Here is a 19,957-nt window from a genome sequence, read left to right as displayed (position 1 = left end):
GACCATATGTCTAAAGTGTAGGTCAAAGCAGATCCAAGACCATATGTCTAAAGTGTAGGTCTAAGCAATTTAAGACAATGTGTCTAAAGTGTAGGTCAAAGCAAATCCAAGACAATGTGTCTAAAGTGTAGGTCTAAGCAAATCCAAGACCATGTGTCTAAAGTGTAGGTCTAAGCAAATCCAAGACCATGTGTCTAAAGTGTAGGTCTAAGCAAATCCAAGACCATGTGTCTAAAGTGTAGGTCAAAACAGATCCAAGACCATATGTCTAAAGTGTAGGTCTAAGCAAATCCAAGACAATGTGTCTAAAGTGTAGGTCTAAGCAAATCCAAGACCATATGTCTAAAGTGAAGGTCTAAGCAAATCCAAGACAATGTGTCTAAAGTGTAGGTCTAAGCAAATCCAAGACCATGTGTCTAAAGTGTAGGTCAAAGCAGATCCAAGACCATATGTCTAAAGTGTAGGTCTAAGCAAATCCAAGACAATGTGTCTAAAGTGTAGGTCTAAGTAAATCCAAGACCATGTGTCTAAAGTGTAGGTCTAAGCAAATCCAAGACCATATGTCTAAAGTGTAGGTCTAAGCAAATCCAAGACAATGTGTCTAAAGTGTAGGTTTAAGCAAATCCAAGATCATGTGTCTAAAGTGTAGGTCAAAGCAAATCCAAGACAATGTGTCTAAAGTGTAGGTCTAAGCAAATCCAAGACCATGTGTCTAAAATGTAGGTCAAAGCAGATCCAAGTCCATGTGTCTAAAGTGTAGGTCTCAGCAGATCCAAGACCATGTGTCTAAAGTGTAGGTTTAAGCAAATCCAAGACAATGTGTCTAAAGTGTAGGTCTAAGCAAATCCAAGACCATGTGTATAAAGTGTAGGTCTAAGCCAGTCTAATACAATATAATCCCCCCAACTCTGATGTATATTTATCTTTTGTTTTAAAAAAGTCCACCATTTACACAAACCAAAGTTCAATACTCTGGCAAGAATGAATTACACAGTCAAGTATAAAATAAACAAAAGACTATGCTGAATATTTATGGTATTTGGAACTGTTCTGGGAAAAGCGAGTCCATATATTTCGGGGATCTGGGACTGACATTGTATTCTGGATGTTTAGGGTATTTGGAGCCACTCTAGGACAGGCTATTCTGGATGTCTACGGTATTTGGGGCTGTTGTATGACAGGCAGTTCTGGATGTTTAGGGTATTTGGGGCTGTTGTATGACAGGCAGTTCTGGATGTTTAGGGTATTTGGGGATGCTGTGGGACAAGCAAGTCTGGATGATTAGGAGTATTTGGGGCTGTTGTGGGACAGGCTATTCTGGATGACTGTACAAATCAGATTTTCCACTCCACACAAACCTTTCATCACTGTTTTTGCATAGCTGGTATCAAATCAAACATGGTTAAAAACTCTAGTAATTGTTTTTAAAATATTTGAATGATGTACAAAAACCATATATACTCACTTACAATTTTTAAAAAAAGAACATATATAAAACAATTCATAAATTGAAGGGTAATATTGGAAACTCTTGATGTATGCCATATATACAAATACCATCAATTCAAATATTTTCACTCATGCCACAATTCCCATTTAGAAATACTTATATGGTATATAACTGTATTCATCATTTTTAAGAAGGTGTTCATTACACAATACCTGTACCTACATATACCTGGATTCGTAATTTGAAAATATTATGGGTAAATTAAATAATATACACAAAGTGAAGTGTTAATCGTTGTTGTTTAGCTTAATGTAGTAGTTTACTAGCATTTTTATTATATTTGGTGTTTTGCTGCATAAACAGTGTGTTTGATGCAATCAAAGTTTTTATTTTATTTTTATTTTATTTTTCCATAAGTCAGATCTAATTTCCAAGTGATATTTCCCAAGTTATCCATGAGAGAAGATGGCTTGTACAGGCAGCACTTGCTTTGTTGTTATCCATAAGTGAAGATGGCTTGTACAGGCAGCACTTGCTTTCTTGTTATCCATGAGAGAAGATGGCTTGTACAGGCAGCACTTGCTTTGTTGTTATCCATGAGAGAAGATGACTTGTACAGGCAGCACTTCAAGTTGACAATCCTTATGATCATGCCACAAATTGATACTTGTTGAGTGCCAAGTAAAGTTCTACAACTCCATCGGACCTTAATTTCTTAACTTGTTAAGGCAGCACCTTTTTTGTTTTCTCACATGACTACCCTTTCACAGAGTCGCAAATTTAATATTTGTTCAGTGCAAAGTAAAACAGAAGGTTGTTATTTGAATTCCCTGTGATCTAGCAGCAGAGCTGACACCCGTTTAGTTACATTCTTTCACAGAATGTATTATCATTGTTCATTTACAGATCCCAGCCACAGTCTTCACATAAGCAACTACATATGATCACAGAGACAGGCTTTCAGAGTCAGATGATAATATTTACAGTGACAAGATGTTGATAGAAGATCTAAAAACTTCACTGGGTCACTCAAATGATGAGGATGAATTCCTGAGCTTTGTACTTGATGACATTAGACAGTGACATTTATAGGATACGGTGAAATCACACAAGTGTGGATTTTACTTTCACTGTTTATTTATAGATGTGTAGAATTAACATATTATGAGATATTGTAAATCCAATATTACTGGACTACTAGTACTATACCAGTGTCAGAGTGATCTATAACAGAATTCATGGATTTATCATGTAAATGGATTTAAAATGTCAATCACCATGACTTTTTTTATGAAACAAAGAAGGGCAACATGTAAGTTGTCAATTTATTTATTACATATTTCACTAAATAATATAATTGTATGTATTATACATTAGTTTTGTCTTGTTTTTCCTCTATATATATCTGTCCAGTAGTTTTGTCTTGTTTTTCCAATATATCTATCTGTCCAGTTTGGCTTGTTTTTCCAATCTATCTATCTGTCCAGTTTGGCTTGTTTTTCCAATCTATCTTATCTGCCCAGTTTGGCTTGTTTTTTTCAATCTATGTGTCTGTCCAGTTTGGCTTGTTTTTCCAATCTATCTGTCCAGTTTGGCTTGTTTTTCCAATCTATCTATCTGTCCAGTTTGGCTTGTTTTTCCAACCTATCTGTCTGTCCAGTTTGGCTTGTTTTTCCCATCTATCTGTCCAGTTTGGTTTGTTTTTCCAATCTATCTATCTGTCCAGTTTGGCTTGTTTTTCCAATCTATCTATCTGTCCAGTTTGGCTTGTTTTTCCAATCTATCTATCCATCCAGTTTTACTTGTTTATTTTCCCAACTGATGACATGACACCACTTCTGACTGATCTGACTTGCAAAATCACCACTACTTTTAAGTGGATTAAAGTAGATGAGCTTTTAGCAGACCTAATAAATGACAAGTCAACTTATAACAGAGTATATGTGGTAATCTTACAATTAAGTGGAATATTTCTTTTTACTCAAAAGTCTTTTTTTGTAAACAAGATATTTAACTACCAGTTGTTTTTATCCTGTAGGTACTAAATAAATATTTATTGCATTTATTTTTGCACTCGTATTATTACCATGTTTTTCCAACCATTAATGTTTGCATAGTTGACTTTTTCCTAATGACACATACATAATCAGTGCACATCCCACATCGTAGGATGTTTATTTTTCAAACGTATAAATATCTCACTAAATTCCTTCTCCTGCAGTCATTCCCACTTGTTTCTTACAAAAAAATTGTGTAAACTGATGTCTGCACAGATACTTTTTGGATGGACCAATCAAAATATAGTTTACAAATACTGTCATCATAATGGCTGTGTTTCATTAAAGCCTGAATGAAGAAAACAACAAATAAAAGAATTTGTCCAGATAATACAAGGCTGAATCTAAAGTTTTGGAAATCCACCCAATGATGTCTAAAGGCCAGAAATCTGGCAAAATCCATAAAAACTGCTGCAATGGGAATATTGCAAATGGCCCTGCTCTGTGTAGTTTTCTTGGCAAGGACTTTGATGCAGTAACCTGTGTTGAGGACAAACTTAGACAAACAGACTTTTGCAGACAATAACTCATCTAAATGGGAATGTGGAATGTTGGAACTCTAAAGCATTCAAGGTTTCATTGTTATAAGGCTCAGGTATCAAAATTAATGCTAAAAAATAGTGATTTTGCTAATCGATCACTCAAACCCCAGTCACAATTAACATCTTGGAGCAGTAAAACTTTCCACAAATATTATCACAGCAGTTATCAGTTGGTTTTGTCTTGGACGTATTAAATAAAATATGCAACACCATTCCTTTCCATCATTAATCAGTCTGTCGATTGTGTTAATTTATTATCTGTCAATTTCCTGCACATGATGAGGCAACAATAAATCCTACGGCAGTAATGGACAGGTTTTACTCCACACATGAAGTAAATTAGGGTGATTTATTGTCAATAGTCTTTATACACATGGAACTAACCCAGTATTCTAGCCATAACACTGATTTCAATACATAAAATAAAAAGCGATAAAGAGTATCAAGTATTATTCAAGAGAAATTTTTTTATTGGCTAATTCAATAAATAATCTAAAATTATGCTGAATAGCATGTTTTAATATTAATACTGATAAACACTGAATATGCAGAGACATAGCTAGAGTATGTATGTAGTGGTGACCTGTAGCATCAATGCTCAACAGTGGCCATGTAGGTAAAGTTTGAAAAAAGAAGTCGAACTTTTTGTAACATGTGCAGCCACTACCAACATATCAGATATTATAGTAAATGTCATACAGGTCATGTATGCACATTTACTCATCTTAAATATAAATTGCTGTTTTAAAATATAATACCACTTTTTTAAAATCAAAGTCTATTCAATTTTGATTTACTGTTGTCAAGAAACTTCAGTCGAAAATTATCACTATGATTTTGATTTTGTTTATTAATGTGTCACATCAGAGTGTGCAACATTCAATCCAGGTTATACAGGATCTCACCTTTAGTTTTATTTCATCCAAAGTGTCCATGTAATATTGATTTTGCAACATGAACTTTTCTGGCTGTGTAAATAATGCCCTTCCAAAGGAATACAAATGTATGAGAATCCAAATAAAGTGAATAATTACCATTTAAAGGTATGCAGAATCAAATTCTACAAAATGATACTCATTACAGAAATAACTGGTTATGAATGCCTACATGATCTATATGTCTTTAACTATAGATGATGACACAAGAAAATGCAATTGTAAACATGATCAAAAGAAGAAAGCATGAAAGTTCAGCGGGAAAAATGCATCCAAATGAATTATAACCCTGTAAAAGATGTGACTTTGTGGACTTTCAATACAATGAGTAATCAGTGAAAAAAAAGTGCATAAGGTAGTTCATTATGAATCATTGATGAGTATAAAGCCTTTCATAAATTGTTCCTGAAATTACATTAACAATGGTGCTCCAATGGTGCTCCTTAACTCACCGAACATCAAGGAGTATAATACAAAAAATGCCATCAAGCCATGGCAAACTAATGGACCACAAAACAGAGCATCAGATCCTTTTGAACCAAGCTCTGGTCATTTCAGAAAATCAATTTTAAACTCTTAATGAATCCTGCTTGTAAAAAATAGTGTTACTTGTTTGAGTTAATGTTAATAAATAATAAATTAGAAACTGAAATGATATGTTTGATTTTCATAGGATCAGTGAAATTTATTATGGTGGTCCTCTGAGTTAGCAAACAAATGTCCCAAGTTTAAGGCCTTAAGTTGAGACCAAATTTGGTTGAAATTTAAACAAGTCTTGGTAAAGTATTGCTGCAAAGAAGAAAGTCAAGCAATAACAACTTTTAAATGAAAATATGGAACACTCCTTCACAGTCATCAATACAAAGTTTTATGCCAAAACTGCTTGAAATCCAAGAATCTTTGGTAAAGTAATACTACAAAAACCAAAGTAAGCTAATCAATATGGCGATGCATACTAAATTTGGTTGAAATACAAAAATCTTTAATGATGTTATGTTTCAGGAACCAAAGTTAGGAGGAGAGAAAATATGGGATCATAACACCTCAAATGATGTTAAGGAATGGCAGAAATCAAACTTTTTCATGGCCACATTAAAACTACATTCCAAACATGGATGAAATTCAGTAAACTTTGAAAAAGTTATACCGTATAACCAAAGTTACAAGGCTTGGTAATAAGGGGGTGTAACTTGTGTAAAAGACGGCACAGAAATCAAATTCATTCAAGGTCTCATTAATGTAGTGCTGCATAAAATTCTGTTGAAAACCAATGATCTTTGGTAAAGTTAAGCTGCATACCATTCTGCTGAAAACCAATGATCTTTGGTAAAGTTAAGCTGCATACCATTCTGTTGAAAACCAATGATCTTTGGTAAAGCTAAGCAATATACCATTCTGTTGAAAACCAATGATCTTTGGTAAAGTTAAGCTGTATACCATTCTGTTGAAAACCAATGATCTTTGGTAAAGCTAAGCAATATACCATTCTGTTGAAAACCAATGATCTTTGGTAAAGTTAAGCTGCATACCATTCTGTTGAAAACCAATGATCTTTGGTAAAGTTAAGCCATGACAAAAATATATAGGAATGCTTACTATAAAGGACCATAACTCCTCAAAATAATGACAAAGACAGCTCAAAATAATGACAAAGACAGCTGAAAATCAAATTTTTTTTGAGGTCTCGTCAATATAAAGATGTTTATCAAATTTGCCTAAAATAAAACAATTCCCATCTTCAGAAAACCAAAGTTGTGGATGGGCAGGCAGATGGACAGAATATGTATGCATGTTATTTAATGGCATGTCATTAGGATCTTGGACAGACAACAAAATTACCATGGGGCTCTGCCAAAATCACAATGAGGTCTTGATACTGGGTTTGCTGCTTATATCTATTGTTTATGCAGAAATTGTACAGTATCAATGTCATGTAGTGATTCCCCTCTTTTTATAGGTTATTTCTTCAGCTACCTAAAAGATACAAGGGAAAAGTTTACTGGGACAAGATGGTAAAAATATACTATTTTGGTGATAGTCAAGGTGATCTCCGATCAGGGAGGAGTCTTCTTGAGTAAGGCATCACTCTCTCAATCTCTCTGAACAGGGGAACATTGTATATTTCATTGTGCATACCTGATAAGCATATTTTCTGTGCAGTTTCTTCTGCTCCTTGAAGGTCTTTAAGAGATCTTTAACAAACTGAAGTGTAACCACCCCATTTTCAAGCTTTGGTCCATCATAGTCATCATCAATTGCTGAAATGTGACACAACAGCAAAGTGAGTAATGTGAAAATGTTACAATATATGCATTTTTATTTTCTTTAACCATTAACTCTGACACTTCTCATTGTAAAAGTCAATAATAACAACAAGTTTTCTTACTCTGCTAAAGACTGTTGTGAAAAATGAACATGAACTTCTCGCTTAATTACATGGGACAAAATACATTTGATGGGGACAACTAAAAATCATATTACAAATCTACACTTTCTTCCATCTCTGATAAACATACCCATGGTTTCAATATCTATAGAATCCAATACTGACTTCTGGTCATCGACAGCTATTGCCTTCTCAAATGCTATTCTTTTGACAATCTTGTTGCATTCTGTATATTTGGATTTTGCATCTTTGTCACTGGGATGAACTTTTGTGACCTGCAAGTAGAAAATTGCATGGAAATGTGTCTACAGGACATTGATGCCTCTGACACAGCTCCATCTGACTGATTGTTTATGTAGACAAGAGTGGCAACTCTGACAGAATGAATGTATATGTGTGTATGATTTGGATTTTTAACGTAGTTTTAACAATTTTTTTAGTCATATCATTATGATGTCTGCAGTGTGGCAGTTTATAGTGATGTCTAGCACAGAGGCATCATGCCGCAGACATGTAGCATGATGTCCCACCCAGTCACATTATCCTGACACCAGGCCGACCAGTCCTAACACTAACCTCTTAATGCTGAGCGCCAAGCAAGGCAGCTGTTAGTACCACTGTTGGTAAGTCTGTGGTATGACCCAGCCAGGGATCAAACCCATGACCTCCCGCATCCAAGGCGGGCGCTCTAACCACTAGGCCACCGGAGCGGTCACAAGCAGTGGTAAAAGTCATGACAGGTGATAAGAACTGTAAGAGGGTAGAAAAAATTCAAGAACAGAAAACATTCAAGAACTACAAGAGGGTAGAAAACATTCAAGAACTATAAGAGGGTAGAAAATGTTCAAGAACTGTAAGAGGGTAGAAACCATTCAAGAACTAAAAGAGGGTAGAAAACATTCAAGAACTATAACAGGGTAGAAAACATTCAAGAACTGTAACAGGGTAGAAAACATTCAAGAACTACAAGAGGGTAGAAAACATTCAAGAATTGTAAGAGGGTAGAAAACATTCAAGAACTACAAGAGGGTAGAAAACATTCAAGAACTGTAAGAGGATAGAAAACATTCAAGGTCTGTTGCAGCCAACCAAGTTTTATTAAAGTTTTTGATGGCCGTTAGTGTAACCTTTTTTTGAAAGTCACCTTACACCAAGAAACATCTGAAGTAAAGATAATAAATTTATGCAGAAACAGAATTTGTAAGTTAGTTAATAATTTATTATTTAGGAAAGAAAAGTGTCAGAAAACATAGGTATTTATTACCAGTATTATAAAATTTGGTAGATAATGAGTGTACACTAAATTCCAATGAAAGCAAAAGATCAGGAATAGAAAATTCCATGGTACAGATCATTTCACATTAACCTGACATTCAAACATATTACTGTTGTAATGAGTTACCTGTTCACATATTAAATGTATGATTTGGATTTTTGTCCGCAGACATGTAGCATGATGCCCCACCCACTCACATTATCCTGACACCAGGCCGATCAGTCCTAACACTAACCTCTTAATGCTGAGCGCCTAGCGAGGCAGCTATTAGTACCATTTTTGTAAGTCTTTGGTATGACTTGGCCGGGTTCTTGAACCCACGACCTCCCGCATCCCAGGCAAATGCTCTAACCACTAGGAAACTGGAGCGGTGTTCACATAATGTAAATGTCCGTGGAAAATATTAAAGTAAAGTGCTGACAACAAAGGTAATGTGACAAAACTAAAAAGCAAATAAGATTATTTCATTTTCATAACACTAATAGTGCAATATGTACTATTATTTTCCTTCGTCCCTAAAAAAAATAGATGTGTCCCACACACTGGCAGACCTGCCAACCCTGACGAGTCCGTCTCAGTAAGGCAGTTGATTTTTTTCTATAGGACTGACCAGTTTTCAGTAAGGTGTAACAAATTATCAATAACTGCTGTTGTAAAGCTAGAAAACATAATTAAAAGTCGATGCATCTATGGTAAACATTATGTTCAACTGAAAAGTTTGTAAAGTACACGTAGACTTTATCTACCTCTAGTACAGTTGCACAAACTCTAGTTCCAAACTCTATGCAACTCAATGGCTTGTTGCTGTCTCTCAACTTGACATAATTCTTGGAAATTCTTTTCCATTTCACATGATGATGGCAGTCATATCTCCTGCCATTTGACATACTCAAATTGGCACATGATTTCCAATAACGTAATTGTGTCCTTTCCAGCTTTTATTCACAAGAATCTGAATACCCTTTTAATTCTTCTGTGTTGATTATTAACACTTTTCTAGAAGCTTATTTTCCTTTTCGTCTTAAACATGCATCACTTTCTGGATGCCATTTTAAAAAATTCTATAATTAACAGTTTTGATAATGCAGACGCTTAGCATGAACAAAAAGGTGCAGTTTAAAGCCTCTGGGGTGCTTTTGTAAAGTAAGTCTGGTTCCCTGACTAATTTTACTAATTCTGAGATGAAACCCAGATCCAAATAAAACATGGATGAACCAATTATCTGGATTTTTTGGCAACGATCATTTTTCTGTAGTTTTTGGTAGTATGCCATAAGTTCATATTTTAAGGACAATATTTGTAAGACTTACAGCAAAATCGTAAGAGTTTGCAGGTCTGCATGGGTGGAGGTGACATCATGTCTCCTGCCCTTGGAATCGTACATGCAACACTGCATTTGGAAATGGGTGACTACAGAGCAGCTTTGGATTTTTTCATTTTATTTAAACTGCCTTAATACCAATGTGACTAGGCAACCACTGGAGAAAATGATGCTTCTTCAAGATTATTTGAAATAAATAATGTCAATATTGCATAATTGTGTAAAAACACTAAAATCCAAATGTAAAAATTACAAAATCCTTATAAATATACAGTCATCTATTTTATTTACATAAACCAAATTCCACTGAATGCCCAAGATTTTCTCTGGAACATGATCATATAGATCCTTCATGCAGTTCACATCAAAATATGTCTGCCTCACCGGGTGGAGTAGACACACTCAAAATGAATGTGTTCCACTGTCAGTGGGCTTTGGTAGGGTATACGCTATGTTCAAACTGCTGGAGACATACACAAGTCATATGTCCAATACACACTCACCACAGTACCATCTGGTCTCTGATCGAGACTTTAAGAAGAATGCTGATCTCCGATGATTGGTTTCATGTTCTGAAGCATGTCTGCGGAATTTTTGTTCAGCAGGTTGTTTTTGGTTCAACACCATTTTTCAGCACATGACAGGCTATACATGGTAGCCAGCATATCTGGTGCAGGAAGAATCCAAACAAATTCTGGGAAGAACCATTTACCCATAGGTAGTTACTGGCAAGCTTTGTCACTTACACAACCTGACCAAGCCTGAGATTTGAGACCCATGCAGACTGGGGTGAGATGTCTGTGATCTGAACTGACGAGTGCCTTAGACTACTCATCCATCCAAGGCCCCTTTGAAAGTATGAAGAACATGCTAATTTATATATTATTCATTACCAGAATGTTGAATCTCCAAAAGGATTAAGCAGGGGAATGAACCTGACAGCTAAAGGCAAAGACCAGCAGCCAAAGAGTAGAAGGAGAGGCAGACCACCCCATCTGTTGCCTGGCAGATGCTTGTCCCTGAGAGACAGACCACACCATCTGCTGCCTGTCAGATGCTTGGCCCTGGGCAAACTTCTGCACAACCTCATGAACCATAGAAAAGTGAGGGAACAGCATACGATCTGAACAAGAGTAGGACCCAGAAGGCCTCTCCAAACTGGTGATAATCTTATTGTCCTCGGACAGGAAGGCTTTGGACACATTTGTTGGGTAGTAAACAAAACCGTCTTATCAAACATCCAGATTTCCTCTTCATCCATCACCTGACCTGACAGCTAGGAAGGAGCTGGGGACCAAAATTAAAGAGAAGCTGCCAAAACCTTCTCTTCTGGAATTTCATCTGAGTTCACCAGGTGGAGACATCAAATTAGGGTCTGTATCATCCCATAAACTTTCAACAGGGTGGGGGTGGGGGAGTAATAAGACTTAAACCTACTGTCTGCCCAGGTAGATGGGATCAATGATCCCTTCCTGACAGTCTACGAGAACAATGGTAATCTGCCTCATTTTTCTTTAACAACATCAAACGTGACTGAGTAGATCCCTGGCTTGTCCTATCTGCCATACCTTTAAACCAAGACAGGACATCCATTATGTCAAGGGTGGGATGGGAAAGAAGACTCACACCCAGAAAAAGGGATGCCCAAATTCTATTGGTAGTTTTAGGTGTCTGTAAACAAGCAAATATTTGGATACCAATTTTCTATATGAATATTTATGCAAAGCATTCCGACTTTAATGCTTGAATTTTCATTTAAGCTCTATTGGCATAACTTGTACAGTCAGAAGACCTTTACGCAAGAATGCTTTCCACTAAATTTGTGTATTATTTTTTGCTGTTTTTGAAAAAAGTGGCTTTACGGTTTCTCTGTCTTAAGTGTGTGAGTCTGTGTGTGTGATATGGATTTTTGACATAGCTTTAACAACTCTTCAGCCATATCACTATTATGTCTGCAGTGTGGCAGTTTACAGTGATGTCTAGCACTGGGGCATCATACCGCAGACATGTAGCATGATGTCCCACCCAGTCACATTATCCCGATAACATGCCAACAAGTCCTAGCAATAACCTCTTAATGCTGAGTGCCTAGCAAGGCAGTTGTTAGTAACATTGTTTATAAGTCTTTGGTATGACTTGGCCAGGGTTTGAACCCGTGACCTCTCTGTCTTAAATAATAGTGGCTACATTTGATAGTGAATCAGCATAATGTGTATAATTAGCCAGGATACTTTCTGCCATATTTGGTCAAATTGTGTCATGTTTTATTGGAAAGTAATCTTTCTAATGATTTTTCTTTTTTTTTTTGTATACCTGCAGCATATCTGATTGTAGTTCATATCATTTGCCCAATCTGAAAGGCTTTTATACCAGTCTGTATTTCTTTTTTATTTTGGTCATAATATTTGCAAGGAAATTGTTTTAAGGTTTGCTACTTTAAGAAATGGTTATATTCAGTCAAATTCTGTCCAACAGTTTCAAAGAAGTATTAAATTAAAGACTTTTCTATTTTTAGTAATTTATTGCAGATCACCATAACTGGTATCAATGTGAAAAGTCCTCATGCCAGGATACTTCTATTTTGTAATTATTGTGGCTCTATTTGATGGCAGATCACCAACGATGATACCAATGTGAAAGTCTTTATCCCAGGATACTTCTATTTTTAGTAACTGTGTCTATATTTTATGGCAATTCATCATCATTGATATCAAAGAGAAAAGTCTTCATGCCAGGATACTTCTATTTTTAGTAACTGTGTCTATATTTTATGGCAATTCATCATCATTGATATCAAAGAGAAAAGTCTTCATGCCAGGATACTTCCCTTTATATTTAGTCAAATACTGCTCAGCAGTTTTGGAGATGAATTCAATGACCAGTTTTTCAAAGTTAACGGCAGACTTTCCACACATAATTACCCTATATATGTTTTGCTTTCTAGCGACACAGACATCTATGGCCAAAGACAGCAATAAAATCAAGCTATCGATGATGCTACTGCCATGCAAATAACTCCAAAACATGCAGACAATACTAAGTGGGGTTTTAATGTTGAGATAATGACACAATTTGATGTTGTGATAGAAAGAATAAATGTCATATACACAATATTTTGTGTAGCTGCAAAGATACATACTGTTTCAAAGTCTTTCAGTGCTAATTTAAACTTTCCAAGTGCCATATACGAAGATGCCCTCCTGTAGTATGCCTGAAAAGAGAGAGTTGCAGAATAAGCCAATATACAATGGATACTGATCTTCTCTTGGAGAGTAAAACAAAATTCTTGTAACAGATAATATATTTAGGAATTAAAGCAGTCTGAAAAGCACAAAATTCAATTGCTTTAATGAACATGATTTGAGTAATTAAAGTTTCCAATAACATTTGACATTAAAACCTGTATTAATCTGACAACTTGTAAAAACATTTCTTGATGTTTAAATTATTTTACATTTATTTTTATCAGTATGAACTTCCATGGGTTTGTGAAAAATAATATTTAATATCAATACTTACTTTTAATTTTTGGAAATGGGATACTGTTGTTATCAATGAAAGGTTACTATTTGTTGGGACATGATTATAAAGACGGGATTTTTGAAACCAGTTTGTTATACAGCCAGAGAGAAAATGACAATGCTTAGTTATTCTTCATTTTATACCAATGTCATGTCATTCAATTCCTTGCTAGTGGCAACCATGTGATCCATAACACTGGTGACATAAAATAGTGGATTCACTGCCCTGCCTACCTTGATGTATTTGGGATCAATCTCCAAGGCTTTATTGGCATCAGCAAGGGCATAACCAAAACACTCAGTACGGAGGTATGCAAAACTTCTGTTGCCATAATATGCTGCCACTGTCGGATCTAGGTCTATGGCCTGAGTGTAGAACGTAATTGCCTGATTGTAGTCTTCCTCTGTACAAGAAAAAAGAAATCATTTATTGTCTCATGAGATGTCACTTTTACCTTAGTAAGACGCTACCAAACTAAACAGGTTTCCTTAACATTTTAACTGTTTAGCATAGATTACTAAAGGTGTTTATCTTTTGTGTAAATAAACCAACCACAAAAGAATTCACTATCTGAGATAACCTAGGATGCTCCATGTAGACCTTAGCTTTTGACATTTTTGACTTCTACATTTCTAAAGATATTCTATATCTATAGTACATGTCATCTGACAAGTGTTCAATCACTGGCACCTGTAGATACTGCAAAAAACTTACACCATTTACTACCCACCAAAAAGTCAAAATATCACTTATGACCTTGTGTTCTGATCTCTATGGCCTGGAATATCTATTGTTACTTCCCAACAAGTGCCAACTATAAAGACAACCCACTAATGCAAAACAGAAAGACATGAACTATAAGGTGATGGCATATGGATGGACATACACAGAATTACTATGTCTTGTTCTCTGTCATGTTCATCATAGGGAAGACAAAAAAGGAGCACAAAGGTGTAAATGAATGAGAAATATTCAGTACTCACCCGCTAATATGAAACCACCTGAAATTATATTTGGGGTAATTTCTAGCCACATAATTAATAACAACTATAATGAAAAATGGAAATGAGTCTATTAAAGAACTCAACATCCTAATGGGTATGAGTGATTCCCCTTTTCACTGTCTAAATATGGTAACAGTGAATTCATTAAAGTATAAGAAGGTAAGGCTTGCAAATATTATGCATGTCTAGTTTAACTTTGACCATCATTTTGTAGAAACAAACATGAATCTCATACCACACAATATACCCTAACAGTGAGATAACACTGCTACAATAGAAATACTGCACTATGACTGCCTTCAAATGCATTAAAAATGAAATAAAAATCTTCCACTTGAAGAGTTTAATTAGCTACATGAACTGCTTATAGCTTCCCTGTATTTTCAATCTACATTCTTAAAACCAACACTATACTCCTACCCTGACAGTAAATACTATTATTCTGCTTAGAATAAAGAAAAGTTTTATTTAAATCTTCCAAAGTAAAGAACAATAACAATGAGTAATGACAGCTATTTAAATTCTGTTCTTTCAATATATATATATATATATATATATATATATATATATATATATATATATATATACACACACACACACACACACACACACTCACATACATAGGGGTCATGCTACCAGACGAAGTGGGCAACCAAGACGCCTAAAAAATGTAAACTTCATCTTCTTTTGTTAGGAAAGCAAAAACAACTTAGCCATGTGACCACTGAATGACCATCTTTTGCACCTTAGCTAGTTTAGTTCCAGTGTGGTTACCGATCAAGGTGAACTATAGGCTTCAAGCCATCAAATAATTGGTGTTGACATCAACTGTGCCTGCAAACAAATTCTTGCACGTTCACAGGCATGTGTCTTGAAAGCTGACTGACCCAAGTAAGTCATAGATACTACCACTGCCCATTATCCTTTGATAATAAAAGCATACAAACTTCAAAACTTAAAAGGATGTCAATAGCAATCTGTTTTTTAAGAACAGAATCAGTAAAATGAATATTTTAACTGCCGCATGTACATTATTTTCCACATAAAAATCAGTTTGGTACTGTAACTGAACCTTTCATAGGTAAATAATGGTGGACATCGCCGTGTCTGGGAAGTACCACTTTATTAGATTGTCTATTTTCATAAACCACTGGGCAAATATATTCAGAAAAATATACAATCCATAGAAATCAGAGTCTAAACATTATATTTTAGCTTTAAAATGCAATTATGTCAGTCAGAAACACATGGGAAAATGCTATGTTGTGGAATTCAAGAGGAGCTGTACAGTCAAGGTTGTATTCTAAGTTCACTCATTTATGTGAAAATACATGTACGAAGAAGAAAAACAAAAACATATATTGCATGTCTTGCATTTATCTCACTACTCCTTGTTCTGTCCAAAAGGATAAGTCAAAATTCAAGTCTAACTTGACCACTGTATAGTTGGAATCCATGGAAAATCTTTGTATACTCCATCTTAAAATTAATCTAATTAATTATACTATATGAGCTATTTTGTGGTAAAATACTAAGATTGAAGTATGTACAATTTATTTCCAAACTGAAATTGTGGTTTTCAAAAAAATATTTTTTTTTAAATGACAGTATAAGCTTATCTTAAGCATATAAAGTTAAGTAATAAAGTCCATCCCGAAAAAAATGAATATTTAACATCAATGCTCTCATCATATTTGTTTAACAAAAGAAGCTATAAGACTATGCCAACGACATGTGCAGATCCAAATCTGAACATGAACTCCATGACCAATCATGCTTCATAAAAATAATCAATAACCAGTAATTAATGGAAGATACCTAGGCACATAGAAATGAATGATATACAATGGTATTTTTTTGTCTGGGAGATCTGGGACTAAAATTACCTCTCCTCTTCCTCACCAAATATGTCTTGCCACCAGGACTTTCAAGGCAGCATTATCTAAAGATGCTCTATTTATTTCCTTATCATACTATCTAACGTCTTTATCTATTTGTTTGTTTCCAATGATTAAACAATAATCTTTTCATCTGTAAAATATAAAAGATGTACTTATGTAATTTATGTTGACTTTACGCGTTGGTTAAAATGAAAAATTGTAATGAAAGTTAAATGTTTCAGCAAAATCAAAATTATACTCACCAATCAATGCAGTTATATCAGTAGTGTGATGAAAAGGGCAGTTATGTCTTCACCAGATAAAATTATATAAACTATAGCTCTCTGAATTATCAACTGGGAAAGTTGATTTTAATTAAATTCATCACTTGAAAGGGTTATACAGGTTTCTAGCTTTCATTGTGAAAAAAATGGAATTTCCCCCCCTCTCTCTCTTTTCAAACAATTTGGTTCTAATTCAGCAGAAACTAGGGAAATCGCTTGTGTAAGGAGTAATTATAGTGTAAATTGTAAAAAAAAACATTTATGTAAGAAATTAGCTTTTTATGGAGTTATTTCTGAACTCATCATATTATAGTATATGCATTTTTGTAAACTATTTTGCAAATTATCTCCCTTTAATTAACAAGTACATGCTTTAGTTTATGGCTAATTACAGTTTTTGAACAATGAAAATTGAAAGAACTGTTAGCAAAATATCCCTTTCAACAATAACTTTCAGTTTTCTAATGCACAGTCATACCAATACTGAAATCTGTAAAAATGTTAAGTGGGTCAACTGCATATAGTACTTTTGAATACTCGCAACATGATTTTCATGGGATGAACAATAAAATCCAGTCCCCCCCAAAAAAAAATGACTCCCAAGTTAAAATTCTTGAGGGGATTCATGCTACAAAGTTGCTTCATGTATAAGTTGTTAAAAAATATATGGAAAGATGCACAGAAGTGTTTCGTACTGCTGCAGTGTTGCAACTTAACAAGAAATATTCCCTATATCACAACACAAAATGTCACTTTCAAAAAATATAAAATCATCATGGATATAGACATCTTGCTGTTGCTTTGATGCCATTTTGACCTCAAGCACATAAAGACTGGAGACCTTTTTTGCATATCAATAAGGAATCAGACTAATCCAATGACATAACTGTACAGCAGTCTTTGCATTCGAAACTTTCCATTTTTTATGCTATTTTCATTGTTAATTTCTCAAGGATTGCAAACACCGTAAATATTAAAAGTTCCCATAAAACTGATAAATTTTAACATAAATGTGTGGTATCTTATATTGTATAGGCCTATACGAAGTCAGACAAGTTTTGAACACAGGGGCTCATATCGCTGCTTACAATTTACCTGTCATACATGTACTATACAATAACTATATGGGAGTACACTTCTCTCCTTTCTTGCGCGACCTATTTAAGAATAAATGCTGATATTTCAAGCTACATTTCGCATAGCGTAATAAATTTGGTACCAATGTTTAGCTCAGACATTCGACTTTGTATGTGTATCCGATGTTTGGTTTACTATCATATCTATCATATCTTTAAGGAATGCCAGGCCATTTTCCCATAATACCGCTCAACATGGCCATGATCACACCCACTTAATATGCAAGAACAATGTGATGAATGGAATACTGCCTTCTCATTAGCCAAATGAAAATAAGTTATAAATAAATGCAGGACATCGTTTTCTTTTAACCAATGAGAGGAAAGTATTCCATTCTGAAAGTTTTACTTGCATATTAGGCGGGCATGCTCAGGGCCACGTGAAGCTGTAGCGTGGGAAAATGGTCTGACATTCTATAAAGGTATGATATTAAGTCAAACTTTGGATTGGGATACATATGGGTACCGGTACCAAATTTATTAAGCTTTGCAAAGCTTAGCTTGAAATATCAGCGTTTATTCTTAAATAGGTCGCGCAAAAAAGGAGAGAAGTGTCTTTCTTTGTAGTTATTATATAGTACATGTATGACAGGTACATTGTAAGCAACGATACGAACTCCTGTTGTTTATAAAAATAGAATGGCCCAATGGATACAGATCCTGTGTAATTCTAACCCCCGTTACGATGAAGCTTTGGTTACTTTTAAAAAACTCGTTTGCTTTCTCTTTGAGTTGATCTGCTTTCTGTTTGTCGTCTGGTGAAACTGGGGCTCCTTTCATTTCAGTGGGACTCTTATCTGTCTGATCTCTATTCTCAGTTACCGAAACGGCATTCGGCGTGTTTCCAATGTCTGCCATTTCGCTACTACCATATAACGTTTTCAAAAGAAGAGTAAATTAAAAAGATTTTTTTTACTGAGTTAGTTCCCTTGAATTATACAAAATACTTCTACTACTATTACTTATTATTATTTATTATTATTATTATTATTATAGTATAACTTATCGACATTTTGTATTGTGGAACTATAAAATAAACTTACTTATTTGTAATCAAATCTAACTTTCTATTTATATAATAAGATAAGATCCCAATCCCTAAACCAGGTACAGACCCTAATAATATTAATTCGTATCGTCCCATCTCCCTCACTAATAACATATGTAAAATGATGGAAACAATTCTAGCCAACAGATTAAAACACCACCTAGAAAGTAACAAACTCCTATCAGAAAATCAATGTGGCTTCCGTAACAGGCGCTCCACCACAGACCAACTTTTAAGACAAGATGCGGATATCAAACTAGCTTAAAATTCTAAAAGATGAGACAGAAAGCTTATAGCAGTCTTCCTTGACCTTGAAAAAGCGTTTTATCTTGTCTGGACCAAAGGATTGATTGCAAAACTCAACCACTTCGAAATTACTGGGCGCATGTTTAACTGGATCGAAAACTTCCTAACAGGTCGCAGAATAATCACTAGAGTAGGAAACACCACATCAAAAGAATACCCCCTTGAAAACGGTACCCCACAAGGGAGTGTACTCAGTCCTACGCTATTCAACATCATGATTAACGACCTTGACCTCAACCTAGCGACAAAACGGGTTAACATTTCCTAGTTCGCTGATGCCAGCGGCATCTGTAGGGCTGGAAACCCTGCTAGCAATCAAGTAGTCTAAGAAATCCAGAAAAGCCTAGATAACATAGGGAGATGGGCAGATAAATAGGGTTTTAAGATCTCACATGAATAAACGGTAGCAATAATATTCTCCCCTAAACGCAATAACCAGATTATTTACCTCAACTTCTATATTCAAAACCAGTTGATCAAATATGCTAAGGTAGTAAAATTCCTTGGTATGTTCTTTGATAATCATCTAACTTGGAAACGCCAGATTGAACAACTAATTCAAAATTGCAGTAAAGATATTAATCTCTTAAGAAATCTTAAAGGGACCACCTGGGGATCCAGTCAAGAAACCTTATTAACCATCTATAGATCACTTATAAGGTCGAAGCTAGATTTTGGATGCCAAGTTTACAACTCAGCAAAACAAACATTACTGAACAAACTGGATACCATCTAAAGGAAAGCATAATCTGTTTGCACTGGCACTCTACCATCGACATCATTGGACGAACTTCAAGTCCTCACCGGTGA

General features: G+C 35.0%; 1 protein-coding gene across 1 annotated transcript in view; it reads right to left on the bottom strand.

Annotated features, from left to right (window-relative positions):
- Nucleotides 1–18,664, bottom strand: part of LOC149771756 (serine/threonine-protein phosphatase 5-like) — a 53,746-nt gene extending 35,082 nt beyond the window's left edge. The window contains exons 1-5 of the mRNA XM_089948168.1: nt 18,495–18,664; nt 13,723–13,892; nt 13,107–13,178; nt 7,501–7,645; nt 7,121–7,242 (exon numbers count right to left, since the gene is read on the bottom strand). Of these exons, the coding sequence (XP_089804294.1) occupies nt 7,121–7,242; nt 7,501–7,645; nt 13,107–13,178; nt 13,723–13,892; nt 18,495–18,651 (666 nt within the window). The 5' untranslated portion in view covers nt 18,652–18,664. The remainder of the gene's footprint in view (nt 1–7,120; nt 7,243–7,500; nt 7,646–13,106; nt 13,179–13,722; nt 13,893–18,494) is intronic.
- Nucleotides 18,665–19,957: the final 1,293 nt, after the last annotated feature.

Source organism: Sinohyriopsis cumingii, unplaced genomic scaffold (assembly GCF_028554795.1).
Source record: "Sinohyriopsis cumingii isolate HCF-2022 unplaced genomic scaffold, ASM2855479v2 utg001699l, whole genome shotgun sequence".
Taxonomy (NCBI): Eukaryota; Metazoa; Mollusca; class Bivalvia; order Unionida; family Unionidae; genus Sinohyriopsis; species Sinohyriopsis cumingii.
This window is presented reverse-complemented; position numbering and strand designations above follow the sequence as displayed.